This window comes from Chionomys nivalis, chromosome X (genome assembly GCF_950005125.1).
Source record: "Chionomys nivalis chromosome X, mChiNiv1.1, whole genome shotgun sequence".
Taxonomy (NCBI): domain Eukaryota; kingdom Metazoa; phylum Chordata; class Mammalia; order Rodentia; family Cricetidae; genus Chionomys; species Chionomys nivalis.
In genome coordinates, this window is record NC_080112.1 from 130,831,053 (window position 1) to 130,856,161 (window position 25,109).

Consider the following 25,109-nt stretch of genomic DNA (forward strand, 5'->3'; position numbering starts at 1 on the left):
GCTATCCAAAAGATCAACTCTCATTCTTCTCATAGCAGTTGAGAGCAGAAGGCTTTGGAAGAAGCTCAGTGGTATGGTGCTTGCCTAGCATGTACAAGACCCTGAATTCAATCCCTAGTACTGCATACAAAGAAGAAGTTGAGCACAGAATAATTATTACCAGAGTACAGAGAGGGAGGGAGGGAAGAGGGGATCAGTGGGGCTGAGTAATAGCTGGATAGGAACACGAAGTTCTGATTCACCATTGCACAATAGCGTGAATACAGGTAATGTCACTGTGTTGTGTATGCTAAAAACTTAAGAAAAGATTTTGAATGTTTTTACCATGAAGAAATGATGTTTGAGAAGACAGATATGTAAAATCTGAGTTAAACATTACATAGTTGTATACAGATAGCAAAACATCATGCTAAGGCTGGGTATTCTGATATATGCCTTTAACCCTGGCACTCTCAAGGCAGAGGTAGATGGGTCTCTGTGAGTTTGAGGCCATCATGGTCTACACAGTGAGTTATAAGCCATCCAGAGTTAAATAGTGAGATTCTGCCCCCAAAATAATGCTGTATGTGACATCTCATCATGAATATGTTGTAGATATGTATTGCCATGCACATACTGGACATACATAAATATATACAATTTGGGCTAGTAGATGATTTTGTAGGTAATGCTGCTTGCTGTAAACCCAGACAACCTGATTTCAATCCCTGGAGCCTATAAGGTCGAAGGAGAGACTGATTCTTCCAAAACTGTCCGCTGATCTCCACATACTACATATATGCCATGGCACATGTGGGCATGTGCACATACACACACATAACACGCATACACTATGTGCATTAAAATAAATGTTAAAAATTAAGAATATACAATTTTATGTTTTATGTACAAGTTTAAAGGTTAGTTTAAATGTAATAACGTCTGCTGAAAAGTAAAAACTGTCCACAAGACTCACAATTGAGAATGAGAGACATTGAAGGCATCTATGATAACCTCGCCCCTGCCAAAAAGAAACAGTAATTTTTAAATATAAAAATACTATGCTGAAAAAGATAAAAATGTGAAGAATAAAAGTGTCTGCAAGCAAGGATGTACACAGAGCCAAGCATGGTGGCACACACCTTTGATGCCAGCACTTGGGAGGCAGAAGCAGGTGGATCTCTGTGAGTTCAAGGCCAGCCTGGTCTACAGAGTGAGCTCCAGGACAGTCAGGATTGTTATACAGAGAAATCCTGTCTCAAAACAAAAACAAACAAACACAAAAAACAAACAAATAAAAAGGATGTATACAAATAAAATCAACATATATTTCCAGGGCCGTAGATCAAATTAAATATAACTAATAAAGTTAGACTCACTGTGTTCCATGGTGTGAAAACAAGTCTCAAAACAAAGTCAATCACACAATCAAAATTAGATGCTTAGTGCTTTATTAAATTAGCATAGACAGGACTTGTACACATTGCAAATAGTCAACAACAAATAAATCTGCTTGCCCCACTGAAAACTGATATGCAGAAAATATACAAGTAGCTGTTGACGTGAGAACAAAATAAAATTCCATTTTTATCCATCCTATATTTCCTTTTTCTCACTTCATCATATACAGAGTAATAGAAACAATATTTTTAGAAGATCCATTTTCAATGGTCTCTATACCATTGTTACAGCTCTTCTTCACTGCAGGAAAATGATTTTCCCCCTTAGGTCTTCAAACTGTGAAATGCAATTATAGCCCTGACTTTATTTCTAGAAATGCTCAAATCACAAGCTACAAACACATACGACCACATTTACATACTCAGTTATCAGGAAAAATGTCCTAGAATATTCTGAGAACTCAACACCTTATGATCTCGGTGGTCTTTGTGGGTATAATTCGTTGTTTACCACATTCAGGCATATTGAAATTTTCTTGCATAAAAAGAGGGGTGAAACCAAATAAATCTGCCAAGCAACTGCTACTCTCAGAGAGGAGTGAGGCGTTCATCCTCTGCAGAGAAGCCATCATTAATGTGCCCTCCCTTTGTGTCCAAGGGATCGCAGGGGATGCTATTTTCAATTGTGATTATGTTCTCACACTTGTCTTCTGCGTCTTCCACTCCAGGCGATCTTCTGCTGTTCCTAAAAGCACATAAAAAAATGTAAGTGGGGTCTAGGATGAGAAAACTTTGACTGAATATGGTCTTGCTTACAAACGTGGAGAACAGAAAAGCACATAGGAAACTGAGAATTCAGAAATAATTGAGGGTGTGCACTTTTGAGGATCACAGTAGTTGATAAGGTAAAAAGACTACCAAGATAAGAAAATTATTGTGATTATGATGAGGGACTCTCCACAATGACGGGAGAAACTCAGGTGAGTCTCTGACAGATGAGGAGGTGGTGAAGATTATTTGATAATGATCAAGATGAAATTTTCTGAAAAGCCCTACAGGAGAGTCAGTGTTAATGTGATTTCAGGAATATTAGGTATACAAAAGTGGGGAGAAGAGAAAGCTCTTCGTTACAGAAGAATTCTAGTTAATAAAGAAAGGGTAATGGAAAGTCGCCACTGCTATAATACTTGATTCTGCTTAGGCTCCTCCATAGGGTTAAGTCCATTGAATACTTCCCATAGTTAGACAAACTGACAACTGCCTTCAGGTGAATACTGAGAAGAATCAAAATACTGAGTTTTTGTATTCTTGTCTCCCCCCCCAAAATTTTTTCATCTGAAACTCATAATCAGAAAGATGCACATTTCAAGATACAACTGTCTTGGACTCACTCAAAGGTAAGCATTCAACTCGGGGGATAGCTAGATCATCCCCTGTATCCATCCACTGTAGAATAATGACTGGGTGGATAGACAGAAATTATTGATGGCTAGATGGATGAATGGATGATTGAACAAACGAGTGGATGTGCAGATGCACAAAGTTACTCAAACATTAATCCAATGTAGATGTTGAATGGAATCTATTATAAGTAGAAGGGAGGAAGAGAAGTATAAAAGGGAAAAAATGAGAAGAAAGGAGGGAAGACATACTTATGAAATTTCATGAATCACTTGTATTTTCTTTTAGTAGGTGAAGAAAATACTCATATTCTTACCTTAGGAATTAGGAGTTAACATCAATTTTTCCAGTTTTTATTGAGGACTTATTAAATGATTGTAAATAGCTGACATTCATTATGAATGTAGATCCCAGTGTCATCATTTGACAGTACATGCCATTGTCAAATTGCACAAGTAATCCTCTCAGTAATCGCTGAACAAGACTCATTGGATTGTAAACATTAACTCATAAAACTTTTGGCTTAATGCTGAGTTGGAAGTTTGGAGTTATCTTCAAAGACAGGTTATTGTGCTGTCTCATCCTTAAGGTGAAGACACATCACTGGCCATTCCAAATACAGTCAGCACAGACTTGTGTACATGACACTGTCATATGATGAGGGGACCCTCCCACCAGGTCAATTTACCCACTGAAAGACCTAAAACATTTCAACACTTCCTTCTGTAGACAGGGATGCCATCATTTTCTATGTCTTCCAAAAAATCAAAAGTAACTGGCATTGGTAATGGAGAATCGCCTCACTTCCTTTCACAGTATTCAACAATTGCTGACAACTACAAGCTGCGTTGGAAGACAACCCTTCACCTTAAAGCAAGGATTCAACAACGGGGAAAACTCCAGATTCTCTCATCCCCCCCTTCACTTTTAATGCTTTATAAAAGAGAGAAGTGATTTTTTTCATAGGGATGAAATCCTATCAGAAAATGTGTATCTATAAATGATCCTCAAAAACTGTGTAGTTTGGGCGAGCAAGATGGCTCAGTGGGTAAAAGCACTTGCTGTGCACATCTAAAGGCCTGGGTGTGATCCTTGGAACCTACAGTAGAAGGAGAAGTTTGACTCCTGAAAGTTGCCCTCTGAGCTTCACACATATACTGTGGCCTGGACACACACACACACACTAAATGAATAAAATTTTATTAGTCCAAATCCCCCTAAAATCGTTCCTTGGGCTTGGAGTGAATAACAACTTTCTATAACACTAGATTTTAAACAGTCAGAGCTTACCCAGAGTTATATGAGTCCATATGACAAAAATCTTGCCAGCATAGTGGTTGACGTCATTACATATCAGTATTCAGAAGGCAGAGACAAATATTATCTATAAATTCAAGGCCAGCATGGACTATATAATGAGTTTGAGGCCAACGTGAGCCACATAGTAAAACTCTGTCTCAAAACAAAAAATTTTGGTATACTTTTGTAATATGGAATACACACACACACACACACACGGATATACTTACATACATTTACACACTATCTGCGATATATGTATATATAAACATACTAAAATATGCAATGCAATAAATAAAGCACGATTAATAAAAACTCAGGCAGAAAAATTAGGGTTCAATTTGAAGACCCAAAAAGCAAAGCAGCCAGCCATTGGCTCTTACCTTGACCTCAGTTCAAAAATGGCAGTCCTGCCTCCAGGAATCTCAGCATGAGATGGAGACTGAGCGCTGTCTCCTCCCATATTATAATGCTCTCTAGTTCTGGGATTAAAGGTGTGCACCACTGGGATTAAAGGCATGCACCATCCGGTTTCTATGGCAACTAGTGTTGCTACTGAGATTAAAGGTGTGTGTCACCACTGCCTGGCCTGTAAGGCTGACTGGTAGAACTGTTTTACTCTCTGGTCTCCAGGCAAGCTTTATTTCTTCAAACACAAATGAAATGTCACTACAATGCAGGGTAACGTGAGGGAAAATGCCCATCGTTTACTAGACAGTGTCTTCTGTAAAATACAGTTTTGTGGGGTTGGAAGAAGAATGACAGAGGCCTGAACATGTACAGGTCAGTGCAAGGAACCTGGCCTCCCCCATTCCAACCACAAAGGACGAATAAGCCATCAGGCATCGCAGTGAATGGGAAATAAGTCAAAGAAAGATGCAAACAGGGGAAGGTGACTTTCTCTCCTCTCAAAGGAAGATCATTTCCCACCCAGAAAGAGCCAGAGGGAAATCCTTACAGAAACCTATCAAACTGAGCTGTGTTGGACCCAAATCAGGCTCATCTGGTTTTGTAGGGTGACCTTGGGTCCAGTTGTTCAGAGACTTGGTGCTGCTGGGCTTTAGAAACTGCGCTGTCAGGAACTTGCTAGTTGGCAGACATGATAAGCAGCTCAAAGGTTATCTGACAACTTTATAGCCCTCTGTCACATTCCATAGTGTGTGCCATAAGAAGCTGATCCAGTGGCTGCAAGTTGCTCTTAGTAAGGATAATAAAACTTAACTGTCTTTCTGGATTATTCTGATTTGATGTTCTGCTAAAAAAACATGAGTTCTTATTCCTGAAAAACAGAACTGAATGTTAATGACTTCCACTGCCCCTGCAACAGCAGCTGATCCTTGAAAGGTATGAGAGGAAAGAAAGCTATGATGGAACTACCTCCTAGGAGCTTTGAGAGTGGTTTCCCCCTATAAATTCAGAGAGAAGAGAGTCAAAAAGATGACACAAGAAATCTGAGGATGCCCTCGAGGCTCCGGTGTGTCATGGACCAGAATAGGTTCTGTTCTGAGATGGAGAAGCAATGAGTAAATGCAGAAAGGGTATCCATGTCTCTTTTTAAACAAAATAGGGCCCAAGAGCCAAGTCCCAAGAATAGCCAGGAAAAGAACTAAAGATAGACAAAATACATTTTTTAAACAGGACAGAACTAATTATTGGCAATTGGAACAGTCCTAGTGATCCATCCAAATACTATCTGATGGAGATGCCATTGCTCCTTCCTGGGTAACTTAGTGGACACTGCCATATGGTGGAGTCAACAAGCTTTGGAATAAAGCTTCTCTGGCTACTTTCGAATCATGTGGCCCAGTAGGCAAGTTCTTTCGTATTAGTCAACAGCAGGAATAATGGTGATAAGAGCCTCCTTCATGGCATGAGTCACACAAGGTATCTTCTCGGCTGCTTTTATTTCATTCTCACTACAACCTAGTGCAGATTTTCTTCTTACTGTTGTTTTTCAGATGAGGAAAACTGGGTTTCAAATATATGTACCAACTTTTCTCTTGGAAAGGAAATGATTCATGAAAGGAGCTGGCCCAGAACTCTATTTTAGATGTACCAGGCTCTACCCAAAACACACTAATTTCCTACTGTATGTATATTCTTTTATTTCTTTATTGATCATCCATTCTATGATAGGAGCTTTCGTACAGCTCACAGAAGACATGAACACAGATAATACAGATGGCCCTACCTACAGGGCAATCATTGTCTTGTTCTTTGTAATGGAGCAAGGCCAAGGACTTAAGACATAGAACCCTAGCTAATGTTCAGACATGAGCAGAGTCCTTACTTTATTTGCTTTATTTGTTTCCAGTTACTCTTCTTTTCCTGTAAGCGCAGTCGTAAATCAGAACGCATTTGGATTTCTAAAATTCCTCTTTCTTGTATAAGAAAGCTGTAATCTTCTCACTAGTTTCTCATATTACAAGTTCACATTCAAGCTGGGCTTTGGTGGTTCACATCTTTAATACCAACGAGGGAGGCAGGCAGATTTCTGTGAGTCCAAGTCCAGCCTGGTATACAGAGTGGTTCCAGGACAGTCAGAGCTATATAGTGAAACCCTGTCTCAAAAATAAAAAAATAAACAAAAAACCTCACATTCTTATAAACTGTATTACAAATAAAATTATGAATCAAATGGGAAATTTCCATGCTAATTATTTGCCCTTACTATAATTAGAAATGTACCGATCTAAAGGGTCTCAGAAGGCCCCACTCCCTCTCTGAAGATTTACACACAGTTAAGGGTTGCTAGGGAAGGGAGAGATAATTTCCTCAGTGTTGTAGCCACTGGTAAGTTGCTGGTGCTCCTATAAATAACCCATCACCCATACTTCTGTAAGCAATCCCAATGATACTCATTGGGTTACCACTCTCAACAAAAAGACACCAAAGAAATGGGGGGACCAGTTGTTAGACATTACGTCCTTATTGTAGGTGGGAAAACTGAGACACGTGGAAATTAGGTGACTTGATGAAGTTTATATATGTAAGTGACACAGCATTTGAGTTTACCTAGTTTGAACTCTAGTCCACCCAATCCAGCAGCTCTGAAGTCAGCATAATGCTGTCATTAACAAAACTAACAAAATGACTACAGCCTTGCTCAATACAGTTCCTCCATCAGAAGTCTAGGCATGCATTCATCTCAGACAACTTTACCATGCCTCTCCAGAGAAGCAGAATAGTAGCTTAAATGACCACACAGTCCCTTCAGGTCTTCCCGGTCTATGATTTTGGAACACAGCAACTGTGCATGCGCCATGGCATAAGCGTGGAGGTCAGAAGACAACTTGCAAGAATCTGTTTGCTTCTGTTATATGGGTCCTAGGGAGCAAACTCATGATGTTTACCTTAACCTGCTGAGCCTTCTCTGCTGGGCCAAGCCCAACATTTCATTAGCTTTCTTCCTCAAGGCTGCAAAAAAACAATCCCTACCTTTTCTATGATTAAAACGGGTTTTCAGATCAGACACGGCCACATATACCTCTAATCTCAGTTTATGGGAGGCAAAGACGTGACAAACAGTTCAAGGTCATCCTACAATATATAATTAATTCCACACCAGCCTGGGCTACATGATAGCCTGCCTCAAAAAAATGGGTAGGCTTTCCCCAACTTCAAACTGGACCCTCTCCTCATCTTTGAAGCAATATTTTACCAAAGAGAAAAATCACCACAGGTCATATCAAGATTAAGACACACAAACAATTTCCCTCCAGGAGGTCACCGTAATTGTCCTCAATGTATCTGATAATCGTTGATCCTTTCCAGATTTACAGAAAAGATTTGTCCATCTGTTTTCCGAGTTTGGATGTGAAATGAATTTGTGAAAGCAGAGTTGTAACAGCAGCCTCGCTTCTCCCAGGTAACAGATTATGATGCTACGCAGCCAATTATTATATTACTGCAGAATCTGTTTGGAAGGAAATAGCTGATCCCATCACAAACTTAGCTGAAAGAGCAGCAAATGGCAAGACAATAAAATAACAGTAACGACTAACACTTGCGGAGCACTCGAACGCCAGGACCCACCCTGAGCACTCTCCTGTACTAAAGTCTTTTATCCTGTCAAGTTCATTAGTTCCAGTACACTTGGCTTTTCAGATGAGAAAAAAGTATCTACATGCAGCCAGCAAAAGTAAATTTAACCAGAATGACTCTAGGACCACAAAGTCATATCCTCCTCCCAAACTCAGTTTCCCTCCCTCCTTGTTTGTCCTTGCATACAGCTAATGGGTTCGATGTGAGAGTGTAATCTAAGAAATCAATACTTTAAACCTAAGCAGTTTATCTCCTGAGTCCATTCTTTTAACTCCTACATTATATCCTACAAATAAGGCAATTGGGAATCAAGCAAATGACGTCAATTGGCAAAGGTTTCAAATGGCTTGAAATCACAGAAGTATACCATCTCAGAATGAACACAAACTTTAAAGTGCTAAATATCAACTTTCAAATATCGCAAGAGAATGTGTCTTGATATTCTAAAGCCCAAAACAAACGCATGCCCCATATCAAAGGAGTTGGCATTTCATACCGCAATCACCTAGAAAGTCAAGCAAGTACCACCTGATCCTAATCTTTGGACACAGTTTAAAACACAGACATATACACATTTGCACCATAGTGTTTATTTTATCATTTGTGGGGAAAATGGAAATATCTGAAACTGAAAATGCTTCTGTTAGCAACTAGGAAAACAAAGGAAAAGTAGTAAATGTGGGGAGAGGGAGGCATTTAATCCAACACATATTTGGTCAAACACACCCCGCATGCCCCAGTTGTCTATCCTTTCACAAACCATGAGGGCCACTTCACAGAATTCTTGTCTCTGTATTAGAAAGGAAGTGTTCAGACAGGTTTAGTGAAGAATTAAGGTTGGGGGCTGGAGAGATGCCTCAGTTTTTAAGGCTGTGCACTGCTTGAACAGAGGACTGGAGTCGGAGTCCTAGCACCGCATCAGGTGGTTCACAACCCCTTAGCACTCCAGCTTCAGGATCTAACATCTCTGGGCTCTTCAGGCTTCTGCCTGTGAGTTTCTGCCCTGACTTCCCTCCAATGATGGACTATAATCTGAAAGAAGAAATAAACCCTTCTCCCCCCTATATTGTTTTTGGTCGGTGTTTTATCATAGCAACAGAAAGGAAACTAGAAAACAGATATTAAACGCAAGTCTGGATATAAGACAGTATATAGTACAGTATACAATAGAGGAAAACCAGAGTGGTAGCTCACTGGATAAACGTGCTTGTAATGTAAACCTGATGACCTGAGTTTGATCTCTGTGGCTCACATACAGAGGTAAGGAGAAGACTGACAGAATAAAGTTGTCCTCTTTGACCTACACACACACACACACACACACACGGCGGAGGGGGTCATACATGAACACATAATAATAAAGTGAACAGGATGGAATAAAGGAAGATAATAATGGAAGGAACCTCATTAAATTAGAGACATTGAAGTCTAAAAACATTGAAAGATAAGATTATGATTGTTATTTTGTAAATCATGACTTTTGTAAGTTTTAGACATTACTTTACACCAATCATGAGAAAATACACAAATATTCCTTAAATTGTCCCTCTAAACATCTTACCTCCATCGTTGCCGGATTCCTGATAGAACCAGTAGTGCAATGGCAACTATGACAATGCAAAATATCACACCAAATACAATAATCCAGACGGGCACAGCTGGATCCGTGGGGGGTGCAAGAGTGGAAGGAATTTTTAAGAATTCCAGAGTATTATCATCCAAAAAGAAGGCATTATTGATCCGGTTCCTATTCATTCTAAAAGGCAATGATCATTTTAAAATATCAATTAAATAAGACAGAAATAAAAACATTAGAAACAAAGTACAGGTCCATTTCTCTACCGATACAAAATGACCTTTGAGCTTTGTCCCCTCCCCATCCCCTGTTTTACTTCTTGAGAGATATCATCTAGATTTGAATGAATAACAGAACTCTAGTTAAGATGGCTTACATAAATACCAGACATTTCTTTAAATTAAAATATTTGTAAAGGTGCTTCTCTATGACTATACACAATGGTCATTCAGGAGTCTGAAAGTCTAAAAGCATATGAAGGCAAACATGTTTGTTTTCCTAGGGGGAGTGAAATCTGCACTTTGAGTGCTGACTACAGTCAGATTGGTAGTGAACATTTCTTTAGCTGAAAAAAAAGGTTCATTTCTATTCAGAATTTGCAAAAATAGTTCTTGAAGACATTTTATTTGTTGGTTGGTGGGTTGGTTTAATGTGTGTGGCAGGGAGGCTGAGTGTATTTATGTGTGCCACAGGAACCCTCAGAGGTCAGACAAATGCATCAGATCCTCTGGAATGTTTCTGAACTGCCATATGAGATCTTGAGACCATATTTGGGTACTCTGCAAGAATAGTAAGTGCTTTTAACCACTGAGTCATCTCTCCTTTGGAGAAAATTTTATGATCTTTACTGAATGCTCTTTACACAAGCAAACTTCATCTATACTTAAGAGTATCCCTGGGCTGGAGAGATGGCTCAGCGGCTAAGAGCACTGTCTGCTCTTCCAGAGGTCTTGAGTTCAATTTCCAGCAACCACATGGAGGTTCACAACTATTTGTAGTAAGATCTGACACCCTCTTCTGGCCTGCAGGCACACATGCAGACAGAACACTATATACGTAATAAATAAACCTTTTTTTAAAAAAAGAGTATTACTGATAAATAGGAAACAGAACATGAGACTGTAGAACAAAATTTCCCAATAACTACATTTTTGTTGTTATTTTGCTTTGAGACAGGGTCTCATCATATAGCTATTGCTGGCCCAGAGCTCACTATGTAGACCAGGCTGGCACTGAACTCAGAGATCCACCTACCTCTGCTTCCCCAGAGCTAGAATTAAAGACATGAGCCACCACACCCAGCTCTAACAGCTGTTTTGTTTTGTTTTAAGTGTAAAGAAATAGGAAAACAAATTGTAACAATTGGATATATCCCATATACTAAATAAAATATAATTTCAACATGCCAATATTCAGTTGATTTCGATTTTGTCTAATACTATTTAGTATTTTGTGTGCACCTCATTTTGGACTAGCTGTAATTCAAATGCTTGGTAGACATATTTAGCTAGTAGCTTCAGTACTGGGCAATCCTGGTCTAAAGCAGTGACTTGCAGACCAAACAATGGGTCATCAGGAAAGATTTCCATCAGCAAACTATGCCGAGGGTTGAGGATGTCGCTCAGTGGTACATAACAACTTAGTATGTGCAAAGCTGAGCTCCATCCCCAACCCACCAAAACTCACAAATCTATGTTCTGCCATGACCACTCATATATATGAAAGAGAACTCCAGTAGCAAGGTGGTAATTTAAATGTCATTTTAGCAAATTATGGAATGTTTTCCTTTTCTAATAATCTAATCTTTTAAAATCTTTGTGTGTGTGTTTATAGTGTGTGTGTGTGTGTGTGTGTGTTTAGCGTATGAGTGCCCCAGGTGTACCTGGAGATTATTGACAACAACCACAGATGCCAGTCCTCGCCGTCATCTTTGAAGCAGGTTCGCTTTGTTGTTCTCCATGGATACGCCCAGCCAGCTGCCCCATGAGTTTCCCCCAGATTCCCTCGCTTCTACCTCCCATCTTGATATAGGATCCCTAAGATGACTGACATGGGCCACTGTGCTGGTTTTGTGTTGATTTGGGTACTCATGCTTCGTGGCAAGCGCTTTATTTGCTGAAGCGTCTCCCCAGCTCTCGTAATCCAATCTTGATTATGAGAAGGCAAACCTTTTCCCAAAATAATGTGCATCATTGCTGAGCTATAACTGGAAGGAATATGAAAAGTTTCTCCACACCCTTGCTCCATTTTTCTGCTTTATTAACTCTTTGTTGCTATCTTGGTCCACACCAAGCAGTGACTTGCAGACCAAACAATGGGTCATCAGGAAAGATTTCCATCAGCAAACTATGCCGAGGGTTGAGGATGTCGCTCTGTCTCCTCAGGGAGACTGGAAGTTCTATCCGGGTACAGATAATATCACCTCCACCACTGGAATCCTTCCCTAGGGATCAGACACCCTAGATATTTTTTACCCAAGACCTGGGATGAATTACTCCAGTCCCCACAGAGAGCTATAACAGACACTTTTAAACTGGTTGTTCATGTCTACACCACATTCCATACATGTGACTACACTAACCCAGATTTTAAAATTATCATGAAAATGGCAACAAGTAGAATGAATATGATCATGGCATGTCATATTCATGTATAAAAATGTCCAGTGAAACCCAGTACTTTGTACAATTAATATATGCAAATAAGTTTAAGTCAATTTAAAAAACCACTACAGATATGATAGCAACATATTTGGAGTTGGCTCTTCACTCTTAGTTAAGATTTAGACAAGAGTTTCTAAACCACAGCACAATTGACATTTGAGGTCAAGTAATTTTTGAGGGAGGTGTTGTCCTGTACATAGCAGGGTGGTAGCAACATCCCTAGCTTCCGTCTGCTTAGTATGGGTGGTGCCTCCTTCTCCTCCAGTTGTGGCAAGAAAAATGTGTCCAAACATTGCCAACCATTTGTTTCCTTGGAGGCAAATTGCTACTGAATGAAAATTACTCATATCCTCTAATCTCTGATGAAAATTAACTGAATGGACACTTGACACTTTAATCAATGCCTCATGTATGGAGCGGAGTGAGATTTTTTCAGTGCCCATGAAAACAGTGGAGCTCGTCAGCGAGATGATGGATCAGTGGACAGCGTATGTGGGGATGCTTACCTTATGGCCGATTGTACTTCAGCTGCAGGAAGAGTATGGTTTTTGGAAGGGTCTGTCACCACAAACCAGAATGATACCCTCTGGGTTACATTGCAAAGCAGGACATGGGAAATTCTGCAGAAATGAGGGAGATGTGTTACAAGAACATCATCACAAAGGTAGGGAAACTATTCACACTCTGATGTGATTTCCAGTTCATGAGGGACCAGACATGTGTGAGAAGATGTTTTTACCATTGGAAAGAATGTCTTAAGAAGATAAAAATTTCACCAGGTGGTGGTGGTGCATGCCTTTGATCCCAGCACTCGGGAGGCAGGTGGATCTCTGAGTTCGAGACAAACCTGGTCTACAGAGTGATTTCCAGGACAGCCAGGGCTACATAGAGAAACTCTGTCTCTTGGGGGGAAAAAGAAGAAGATAAAATTTCACTTTCTGGTTGGATTTAAGGTCTGCTCCACAGAAGGAAGCACAAGCCCAGAACCCACAGCTAGATAATCGTAGTAGCTTCATCCCGGGGCTTGGCCAGCAAAACACACAGGACTGGAGGGACTGGTGGTTGGGCTTAGGGTGGGGAGGGAAAGCACCCTCTCAAAAGCTACCAAACCACCTGCTCCCTCCTGAGGACAGAGGATCTTGCAGGGGCACTTTGCCAGAAAGCAGAGACCCCCTCTGGCCCCGAATAGGCCCTCTGATCCCAGGGTCACGTGCCTCAGCTTCACCAGAGTGCTCAGAAAGCCACCTCCTCTGCTCCAAGTCCAAGCCATGGTCCCCAGAAGTTGCCCCACGGCTTCACTAGAGGACTGGTCATGCTTGCCTTCTGAGAACTGGAAGCAGAGCCCCAAGACCATGCCATCTGCCTTCAAGCTGCTCACCAGAAATAGCGTACCCTTCCTGCCTAGGCTCAGGCCTCTGAACATAAGTCCTGCTTCAGGACAAGCATCTCTGTGAGTCCTTCCTTCAGCCTTCACTCAGCTGTCCAACCAGCTGCAATCCAGGATACCTTCTTCTCAGAACTTCTACGGGACAGCTAAAAGCAGATTCAGTGTTGCCAGGGATCTGGGGACCTAAAGGGGGGTCACTGTACCCTGAGCATACCCACCATACTGGCCTCCTTGGCCTAAAAGAGAATTACTTTCCTGCCTCTTCATACCCAAGGCCCCAGCCCTTGTATCCTATCCTAACTCTAGGGTTGGTGGGCCTCACACGTAACCTTCCCTTGCCCCGAGGAACCCACAGTGGAGACCTTTCATCTGCCCCAATCCAATAAATAAGCAAGCAAGCAAGCACTGAGAACCACAAAACAATTCTGACCTCTGCTGGCAAGAAACTGTCAAGCTCAGTATTCCAAAATGTGTGGCTCTATAGAATAAGTACCAAATATGATCAAAATGAAGTAAAGTATGCTTGCCAAAAAATATTTCCACTTTAGGGAAGTGAAGACTAAGGAAATGTAGTTCTACCTTTTCTTTGCTTTTTCTGGATCATTAATTGAAAGACTTTTCTAGAAAACATGGTGTAGCTACCAAAGCTTCTTTTTTTTTTTTTTGGTTTTTTCAAACAGGGTCTCTCTGTAGCTTTGGTGCCTGTCCCGGAACTAGCTCTTGTAGACCAGGCTGGCCTCGAACTCCCAGAGATCCACCTGCCTCTGCCTCCCGAGTGCTGGGATTAAAGGCATGCACCACCACCGCCCGGCTACCAAAACTTCTTATGTGCACACACAATAAATAGGGACACTGATGAGGACAGTCCTTGTAGCACTGTTCATTGAAGCAGAGAATTGGAACGATGTAAATGTTTATCAATAAAGAGGAATGCATAAAATAAATATGACACATGCTAGCAAAGGAATATTATCCCATATACTACTAGAAAGAAAAAAAGAACTCAGCACAATCAAGCCAGATAACTCTGTTAGAGGGAAGGGGTGCATATTCTCTAACCACTTGGTAGAAGCTGTTAAAGTAAGAACTACATATTTTTCACAAAAGGATAGAGATTAGAGAAGTGGATCAGTGGTTACTGACACTTGTAGCTCTAGCAAAGGCCTGAAGATCTCTTCCCAGAATCTAAACCAGGCAGCTCATAACCACCTATGACACCACCTCCAAGGAATCTAGCACCCTCTTCCGGCCATTGAGGACACACGCGCGCGCCTGCGCGCGCACACACACGGAAACCAAAATTTTAAAGATGCTGTGGCACTGCACGCCTTTTTTTAACCCTAGCACTCAGGAGGCAGAGGTAGGAGGTTTTCTGAGTTTGAGTCCAGCCTGGTCTACAGACTGAATTCCAGGACAGGTTGCAAAAAAGCTACACAGAGAAACCCTGTCTAGAAAAGCAAACAAAAAAATTGAATACTTTCATCACAACTAAATATAAATTCTGTAATTCCCACAATTTAAGTATGGATTGGTCTAATGGGACCATTTGAGTTTATTTTAGCAATCATCCTAAACAATGACTGATTGATGATTTTCTTTTAAGTGTTTTGCCAGTGTGTACGTATATGTGTACTGAAAAAGCAGCCTGCCTCCATCTTAGGCTTAAAAGCCATCTTATAGTAAAGACAAACTAGGTTCATTCCTGTTTATGATTAAACCTCTGTTTCTCAAGGATTGGGTTTCAGTACAAATGGTTCTGTACTGCCCGTTCCAGGAATGGCAACCATGCCTTTGCTTCAAAAGGTTATACGATGACCTATGTCTACCTTGTTACAACTATCTGTTGTTATGACTACCTTGTTATGCCCACTTTGCAACCATCTCATTGTTTCAGGAGCTCGTTAGGACTAACTTGTTATGCTTATATTCTGCTCCTCTAGCCCCACCACTTTTGCCCATCAAATCCTCCATTTGGAATCCCCCTACTCCCGAGCAATAAAAGCCTTGTCTTCCTCACATCCAATGCTGACCTCTGGAACCCTGCCTTAGGGGGAGGCAGCCCATGCACCAAAATTTAAAAAAAAAAAAAAGCTTGCTTTAATTAATTTGGCCATGATGAGTTGGGTCAGTGGTCTTTTTCCTTCCACCTTTCCCCACCCATGCACATCCTGGTGCCCATGGAGGTTAGAAGAGGGCATCAGATTCCTGGAACTGAAGTTATGGATAGTTGTGAACCATCGTGTGGGTGCTAGAAACTGAAACTGGGTCCCCTACAAGAGCAGTAAGTGCTCTTGACCACTGAGTCATCTCTCCAGCCCCTGGCCAGTGACATCTACATGAATGGCTTCTTTTAGCAACTCACCAAGAAGAAGCCACGAATGTTCCTCTGTCTCCTTAAATGCATGAAACACTGACCTGAAAGTAATTCTCTGCAAATTGGCTCCATAGCCTCTTTTCATCAATGAGACCAGACAAATCCAACAGGTGGTAAGAATTAGGCTCTTGTTTCTGAAAATCAGGACTAAAAGTGAGCTGGGCTGCAAGCACGAGACAGGTAATCCCCTTGCCTTTCCATGGATACAAGAATGCATTGTTCCTTTTTAGGTCACAAGATTTATCCTTGAATAGTTAAGTAGAGCACAAAATTTGTTACATGATCTATGCTACTTATAAAGAGAAAGCAATGCCTGCAATAGACTTATACCTATCTTGCTAAAAGTGACAAATTATCTTAAAAGCCATGTTTGTGTAATAAGTAGTTAAATATCTGTTTGCCTGAAAACTAGACTAAACTTCTAACTAAATTACAGTTTCCTTGAAAACAACTTAGAACACTTTGGAATTCCTGTTGCAGTAAATCCTGCTTAAATGATATTGGAAACGGAGGCAGAACCTATGCCCCAAGTCAAGTCCAAATACCCATCCTTGAAAAACCAATTAAAAGAGTCAAATTAAAAGAAAAAGCAGAAAGGGGGATTTAAAAAAAAAAAAAAAAACAAAAAAAACCCAAAAAACAAAAAAACATGGTCACATTTAAAAAGAGACAAAGAGATCCAAGGAAGTCCCAAAGTCCATCTTGGGGGTCCTAAAGTGAGATCAAAGTTTAAATAGGAGGGTCAAGGATAGGCACATCTAACAGCCATGGCCATGGTGTGGTCCTGCCTATTATTGAGCCATCCTTATCTGGGCTTTAGTCTCATCCTCTAAGATGGTCAGACAAATAGCTAAAAACTGTGTGAAATCTCTTTCCAGAAGACAAGCTCCCCACTCGGCTAGTGCCTTTTCCTGTGCCCAGCATAAGATTCCTAGAGAAATTCCCATTTCTTTTCCTTCTTTTTTTTTGAAGGGGGGGGGGTGTCAATACATAGTTTCTCTGTGTAGCCCTGGCTATCCTGAACTCTTGCTCTAGACCAGGTTGGTCTTGAACTCACAGAGATCCACCTGCTTCTGCTGGGATTAAAGGCCTGCACTATCACCAACCAGCCCAAAATTCCCATTTCTTTGGTGGGTGGGGGCTTTGTTTTGATAGTCAGGTAGTGAAATTGAGAGGCACGGGTATCTCTTGAGAATATTGTCACTTCTGTCAGAAGCACACAGCAGGATTTCAGGACAAGGCACTCCTGTGACTGCCACTGCAGCATTGTGCTTCCTTAGGCTGATCAAATACGCTACAGACCACCACAATATCCCAGGTCCTGAAGGAAAACTTTCTAAAGGCCAATTCCTCAAATTCTGAAATGTTCTGTAGCTCATCACTTTTGCCCAAGAACAGAAGCATTTGGTTGAACAAAGTCATGAACCAGATGAAATGTAGGCACGTGAAGGGAGTCGCAGTGCCAGGACACAATAAAGTGCAGAACTTGCTGCAAAGAGAGCTAGCCAAGAAGAGACACTCGACTTAGCCCTGTGACACAGTAAGTGCTTTCTTTCCCTTTAACCTTTTGCAATGTTAGCACCTTCTTTTATTTAGATTGATTTATTTTTAATTGTGTGTATGTACATATGTGGGTGATTGTTGTTCACGTGCATGCAGGTGCCCCCAAAGAGGCCAGAAGAGGGCAGCAGATCCTCTAGAGCTGGAGTTACAAGAAGTTGTGGGCTTCCCTTTGTGGGAGCTGGGAACGGAACTGATGTATTCCACAAGAACAGAGTACACTTTTCACTGCTGAGCCCTCTACCCACCTCCATTATTTATATTTTTAAAAATTTTAATGCTAGCGGAAATGCGAGGGAGGGAATGATGGATAGATATGATCAAAAATACAGTGCATAAATGTGTGAAATTTTCAAAGAATAAATTTAAAATGCATTAAATAAATTTTTCTTTATAATTTGATAATGCATGAAGAAAATTTAGGGGAAATTTTTGTCTTTTTATATACTTTCTTTACAAAAAGCTTTTTGGGAATGTATTATTTTCAAGTATACACGTGTGGAAATTGAGAAGCTAGCTTAGTTCTTAAAGTGCTTGTCACAAGATCATGGGAACCTGAGTTTGGCACCCATGGTAAAGCTGGGCGGTCCAGGCCAAGCAAGATTACATAGAGATTCTCAAAGCAAAGCAAGGGCTGGAGAGATGGCACAGTTGGTAAAGACACTTGCCGCCAAGTCTGAGGTTCTAAATTTGACCCCCTGAACCCACACCATAGAAAGGGAAGACCAACTCCCACAAGATGTCCTTCAGGGGTTACTAAATTATTCTCAAGCTAGAAAATTAAAATAATGCATTATCACAAACTTGAGATGTCATGCTGTTGGCTTACTCTGTTGTTTCCCTGTTGGGAACTTTTCTCATGGCGAATGCTACCATTGCTTTGAAGAGATATTCTTCATCTGTGCCCCAGACATACTGAAAAATAAGGGAAAAGGAGAGTATAAGTGAAGGGGAGGCTGTCCATTTGGCAGTGCGTCCCATCACCCTCTTTCTTGTTTTCTTTCTCTCCCACCTCCATCTGTTTCTCATGCACTGGAGATCCAGGGAACTCACATTCTTAGACATTCTATAGTGCCAAGTTTGGTATGTTTCATGCTGCACTCTCTTTTCTTGACCCTGTAATGCCACTAATATGTCAACAAATTTGATATTTCTACAACTCATCCTGTATATCATTAGAATATTGTTAGGATCTGGGTTCATACTGAGACAGAAAATCATATTTTATCATTGCTGCTCTTGCCATCTTCTGAAGGAAGGAGCTGTAAATAAAATGAGATGACCCTAAGCAACAGCAGGAAATGTATCTCATGATTACCATCTCTAGACAAGAAGGGTATATTCTTTTTCTAAATGTAATGATCTGTCCTGTCCCTTTAAGAGACAGGCCACACCCCCTCCCTCTCCCCCTCCCCCAGGCAAACTGATCTTCAGGTTCCAGCCTGAGTCCCTTCCTTCCCCACCTCTCTCCCTCTCCCCCTCTCTCTGCTCTTCTCCTCCCCTTTCCCTTCCATAACCCACTAAATAAATATCCAACCTCACTCTGCATGGCATGCCCATCTATCTGTCTCTTTTTCATGGCCTGCTGCAGCCATTTGGGGATTCACGGCATTTTATTTTTACCTTTATACTAAATACCTTCATAATGTCTGTATACTTTGTACTCTTTTTAAATTTTTAATTTAATTTTATTTGTGTGGGTGCATGTGTGGTGTATGTGAATGCATGTTTGTGTTTGTGCATGCATGTATGCAGGTATACTTGCCTATACATGCAAATAAGGCCAGAGGTTGCAGATATTGAGTGTCTTCTTTATTATTCTCCACATTTTTTTGTTTGTTTATTTTCATACATGGTCTTGATATGTAGTCCTGGCTGGCCTGGAACTAGGCACGTAGACCAGGCTGCTCTCAAACTCAGCAATGTGCCTGCTTTTGTTTCCCAGGTTCTGGAATTAAAGTTTTGTGCCTCCACACCTGACTCCACCTTATTTTGAGATATGGCCAGGCTGGTTCTGAACTCGTAGACTTAAGCAATCCACCCACCCAACCTCGCAAGGGCTGGAACTACAGATGCATATCATTATGCCCAGCTACTTTCCTTAAATCTTTTAAAATATTTTATTATATTTGTACTTATTTACTTTGTGTGTGGTTTTTATGTACACACACACGTGTAGAAGTCAGATAATTTGGGGTGATTTGGGATAACTTGGGACATCAGTTCTCTCCTTCCACCGTGTGGATGGGTCCTGAAGATTAAACTCTGATTATTTGGCTTGATGTCAAGTGCCTTTGCCTATTGAGCCATCTAACTGGTCCCTCCTTCGATATTTTAACATGAACTTGAAAAAACATTATTTGAGAAGCTTGTACAAGAGTGTAAGGCATTTTAATTAAATCTACCCTTCCTTCCTTCCAACTCCTCAAATATCCCCACTTTTCCCTACTTCATATTAACTTTTTATTTTATATTATACCATGAAAGTTTAAAAAGTATTAACTAGCCGGGCGGTGGTGGTGCACGCCTTTAATCCCAACACTCAGGAGGCAGAGGCAGGCGGATCTCTGTGAGTTCGAGACCAGCCTGGTCTACAAGAGCTAGTTCCAGGACAGGCTCCAAAGCCACAGAGAAACCCTGTCTCGAAAAACCAAAAAAAAAAAAAAAAAAAAACAAAAAAACAAAAAAAAGTATTAACTATTTCAGGGCAAAGATCTTACTTTTTTCTCTTTTTTGTGATAAGATTTCTCCATGTAGTCCCGGCTTTCCTGAAACTCACTCTGTAGACCCCACTGGCCTCAAACTCACAGAGATCCACCTACCTTTGCCTCCAGTGCTGGGATAAAAAGCATCAGCCACCATCACCTGGCAATAGATCTTACTTTTTAATGATATAGTCTAATAAAATAATTGAGCACAAAGTATAAATAAAAAGTGATCCAGTTAAAATAGCAAACAAACATCACTTGGGGCTAGCTAGGGAAATAGCTTGGTTGGTAGAATGCTTGCCTTGCATTTATGAGGTCCTGAATTTGACCCCTGGCAACACAAAAACAAAATAGCGTTCACAAAAACCCTGTCCACTTGCCAAGCAGTGGCTTACAATAACCTTAGGACCCAAGAGGGAGACAGACCTAGGAAAATCACTGTAAGCTCAAGGATAGCCTGGTCTACATAAAGAGTTCCCGGCCAGCCCAAAGTGCATATTGAGACCTTGTCTAATAAAAATTACACATATAAGGCTAGGGAGATGATGGCTTAGCAGATAAGAGTACATACTGTTATTCCTGAGGACACGAGTTCAGTGCCAAGAACCACATCAGGTGCCTCATAATCACCTGTAACTCCCACTCTGGGGGATCTGACACACTCTTCTGATCTCCATGGACACCCACATACACACAAACAGACACAGAAACACACATAAATAAAACAGAATCTTAACTTTAAAAAATAAGTATACATATATATTGCATGTGTATATAATTATATATACAATATTACAAGTGTGCATACATTTATACACACACATGGGAGGCTTTCTTGTGAGGAAGTAGAGATGGGGAAGGAGCTTGGTCAAGTATAAAGGAGAATGTGAACCAAACAGAAATGAAGGCGCTAGTCAGAACTTGCCAGAACATGGCTTTAAATTGCATTTTGGATCTGGGAGAGGATTCCTTAGCGTCCCTTACAAAGTGCACATGAGCTCCGTCAGCAGGAGTGCAGTGTAAGTCACAGAGTAGAGCTCACAGCTATTGGCATCAGGAGGGGACAAACTAGTGCTCCTTTGTGTCGGGTATTGAGCCCGCAGAAGCAACTTGAGCGGAGGAAAAGACTCCAAGCCTGTGTGTCGCTCGTGTCACATTTCTGCTGTGCTTTCAGAGGGCTTCAGAGACGGTTTCCAGGCAAAGCAAGCAATTAACAAAAATGTCCAACTGAAGAAAGGATAAGGAAAGAGTTACAGTCCAGAGACCAAACTAGCACTCAGAGACGTCCAAGAAGGCTTGTAGCACCTTATGTGCCTGTTGTCCAGACACTTGACATATAGACACCTAAGGATATAAAACTGACTGTGTCATTAGAGGAACTTGTGTCTTCCCAGACCACGTGGTGCACATTAGGTGCTTGTCTTACCTCTCATCTAAAACTCCTTGCGTCTGTATTTCAATAGCAGGGATACTAAGTCCCCAGGTCACTTTGCTTTCTGCCTACATCTAAGGATGCTTAAGCTTCACATTTTAGGTGAATGATTAAAGTAATAAGAAAGTCAGAAAACAAGGTTTGTTGTTTAATTATAAATTCACGGTGCCCTACCCCCAAATTACCTGCTCACCTCTTAGAGTTCTCCTAAAGTTCTTTATCTCAAGACAATTGTCTGCTCCAAGACCGCTCCAAACCTCCTATCCCTCTCCCACAAGCAAACACTTTCCCTGCTCCCTTGACTCTCACTGGATGCTTTGGGTTTTAGAGCCCCTCCAACCCCTGAGCTGAAGACTGAACCTGGGGCCTCTCACTTGCTTGGCCAGCACTCTGCCACCTAGCTAAATCCCTGACCCCTGGCCTTGTAATTTAGAGATACTGTCTCCGCTCGTCAATTTAAACTCCCTCCTCCTCCTAAAACAAAGAAACCAAACTTCCACCACCAACACATATCCCAGCCACTTCCTCTCCTCAAGTGCCAGACATTTCTCTCCTGATAATGGCTAATCTCCACGGGCGCGCTAGGAATGCTTCTCTCCTCCTCCGTTCTCTGGCTTCTCGGGCTTGAAGCCGTTTCTTCTGTGTACTCAAGTCCAGCTGGAGCCTGTCCACTGACTTTACTCCTGTTCAACTTGTTCCCACTGAACCAACAGCAAAACCTATGGCTCTGCTTGATCTTCTCTCCAACCTTTCCCGGCCAGAATTCTTTGGTACTCTTTCTTTTGACATGGGGTTTCACACATCTCAAGCTGACTGTGTAATGAAGAATGACTGTGAACTTCTGAGCCTTCTGCCTCCACCTCCCAAGTGCTAGCAGGCCTGGTTTATGGGATGACAGAGATGGAACCTAGGTCCTCACACACGCTAGACAAGCACTCTAGCAACTGAAGTACAACCCCAGCTTCCTGTCCCGCCAAAGTTCTATACTTTTCTGCGTGTTCACCCCCAACTTACCCTACTTATTTTAACCCCTGCAATATCTGCCTTTCAGTGCCACCACTTTACATATTGTTTCACACAGTGAGCTTGGCCTCTCAACAGCGTTTTCAAACAGCTCCTCTGTCTTGAAACCTCCCCCGAGCCGACCCCCACGTGCACCACCATAGCACATATTTCCCATCAAGGTCCTCAAATGCCATGTTCTTCCTCCCAGCTTCAGTTCCGGACATCGTCCTCCCATCCTTCGTGCTCACTAAGCTCCTTCTTGTGATAATTGCGGGTCTGTTCATGGTCACTTTAGACACTGCAGAAGTATCTGGTACTGAGGTTCCTGCTAAGGACAGAGCCCCCGTATATCTCTCCTTCCTGTAATACTTGTCAAGATGGCACATTTGCACTGGGCTTACTGAGTATTTAATGGACAACTGATTCTCTCACTAGTGTAAGCTCCGTAGGGCACAGACAAGCCAAGTGTTCGCTGCCATTGCATCCCCAGCATCCGGCCAACTCCAAGGATCCTGGGCTAAGAAATCTTACACACTAGTAGGGAGCAGTGTCTGGATTTGAATCTCACTTCTGCCATTTACTGGCTTGAAATCTTCAAAGAGTCACATTATGTCTTTGAACCTGTGTTTCTCACTCATCGCATGAGAATGGGCATACCTGAACTCAAGAGGGTAAGGGCTCAATAGGCTCATAAAAGTCAAGTACTTATAATAGTCCACACTAGAAATGTTTAAGAAATGTCTTAAATGTTTGCTATTATAACAACTCTTACCTATTGGATGAATAACAAAAAATAAGGTAATTTGTTGGTCAGCAAATAGAATATGTCCGAATTCCTTTGGCAATCTAGGTTTTGTTTGTTTGTTTATAGTATGAGGCATCAACATCACCCACTAGTTTAAAATAAAATGCAGAGCACGCTGGGCAACTGACACTAGAATAGACAATGCCATCTTCTTAATTCAACGATCTTTACTATTCTTCCACCCCTTACAGGCTCTGTGAGGGTTTTTAACTTCTGAGATTTCATAAGCACAATTTCCATATTGTCACTTTCAGAGCTGGGAAGAATTGAATGCTTTGCATAGAACTGGAAAATTTCGTACTGTAAAATATTTTTATGTTGGTAGCACCGGTCTTTCTTTTTGATGAGTAGAACATAGGCTGATAAGATGTAAACACCCACAACAGTGAACAGCAGACTCAACCTGGACATAGACACCTACATCAGACTAGACAGACCCCTTTGCTCCATGTTACTGGATTGAGAGGTTTAAGTGTTCAAAACTGTTTTGTGCAACACAATTTTTCCCTTCTGTTTTCAATCACTCACTACCGACCAAGTACTAGAAGTAAACCCATTCTACCAGGGAGTCCCATTTTACTGAAATCGAGCTTTGAGAAAAGATTAGAGTTGAAGACTCAAGAGAAGGTCACTATGCAGACAAGTCATCTACTAGAGAAAGCCTGGGGCTCTAGGAAAGCAGAACCTGAAATGAGCAGTCAGGTGTGTCACTTACTGCTTTATCTCCAAGAGCGCTTCTGATGCTAAGTCTCACTTTAAAGGCATTTTCTGCATCTGCCAGAGAGAAGCAACAACAAAATTCAGTAAGTTAGGGCGAACGGAGAGAAGAAAGCCTAGTAAATCCTACCGTTTAATATAGCCCAGATGACCATAACAACTTTAATCCACATGTCTGCAGACTTAGAAAAACAATCGTTTTGGTTGTTTTTCACTCAGTGAGCTCACAAGCACTTAGTAAGCTGTTAATTTACGTTTTAAATTTCAAGGCTACATACCTGGACGACAGAGTTCAGCATGAATAGCAGTCACCAGGAACAAAAGCGACCACAGCATTCTTTCAGAGTCAAAAACAGAAGACAAACTGGGGGAAAAAATCCCCTCTTCACTTAAAGCTGCTTTAACTATTCTGTGAACCGGATTAGGGTATCAGAGAAATCAACGAGCCACCATCTAAAAGGTTTAATAATTAACTCTCATCAGTTGAGTTAATACTTCCATAGAAGCGGACCATCTCCTGTCAGTCATTTACGAAAATCTATCTGGGAAACAGGTTAGTTGTCCCCCCCCCCAAACTCTACCTCAGAAGAATGTTTTCTCTGCTGACATCATCAGAATCCTCCCCAACGCCTCCTGTAGTTAAGCTCGTGGTGGAGAGCACCGAGTCCTCTCTGGAGATTTTCTTTGGCATAAACTGTGTTCTTTCACTGATAGGGTATCATAGTTGGGAAACAAATATAACTCTTTTTCTTCTCTGGT

The 25,109-nt window shown here is 41.3% G+C and overlaps 1 protein-coding gene across 1 annotated transcript; it reads right to left on the reverse strand.

The window, feature by feature from the left end:
- Positions 1-1,504: 1,504 nt before the first annotated feature.
- Positions 1,505-24,790, reverse strand: Cltrn (collectrin, amino acid transport regulator). Its single transcript, XM_057760315.1, has 6 exons — positions 24,629-24,790; positions 24,349-24,407; positions 18,513-18,598; positions 12,869-12,982; positions 9,685-9,879; positions 1,505-2,124 (listed from the first exon to the last, which is right to left on the reverse strand). The coding sequence occupies exons 1-6, from the start codon at positions 24,684-24,686 to the stop codon at positions 1,968-1,970; spliced, it is 669 nt and encodes a 222-aa protein (XP_057616298.1). The 5' UTR covers positions 24,687-24,790; the 3' UTR covers positions 1,505-1,967.
- Between the last annotated feature and the right edge of the window lie 319 nt (positions 24,791-25,109).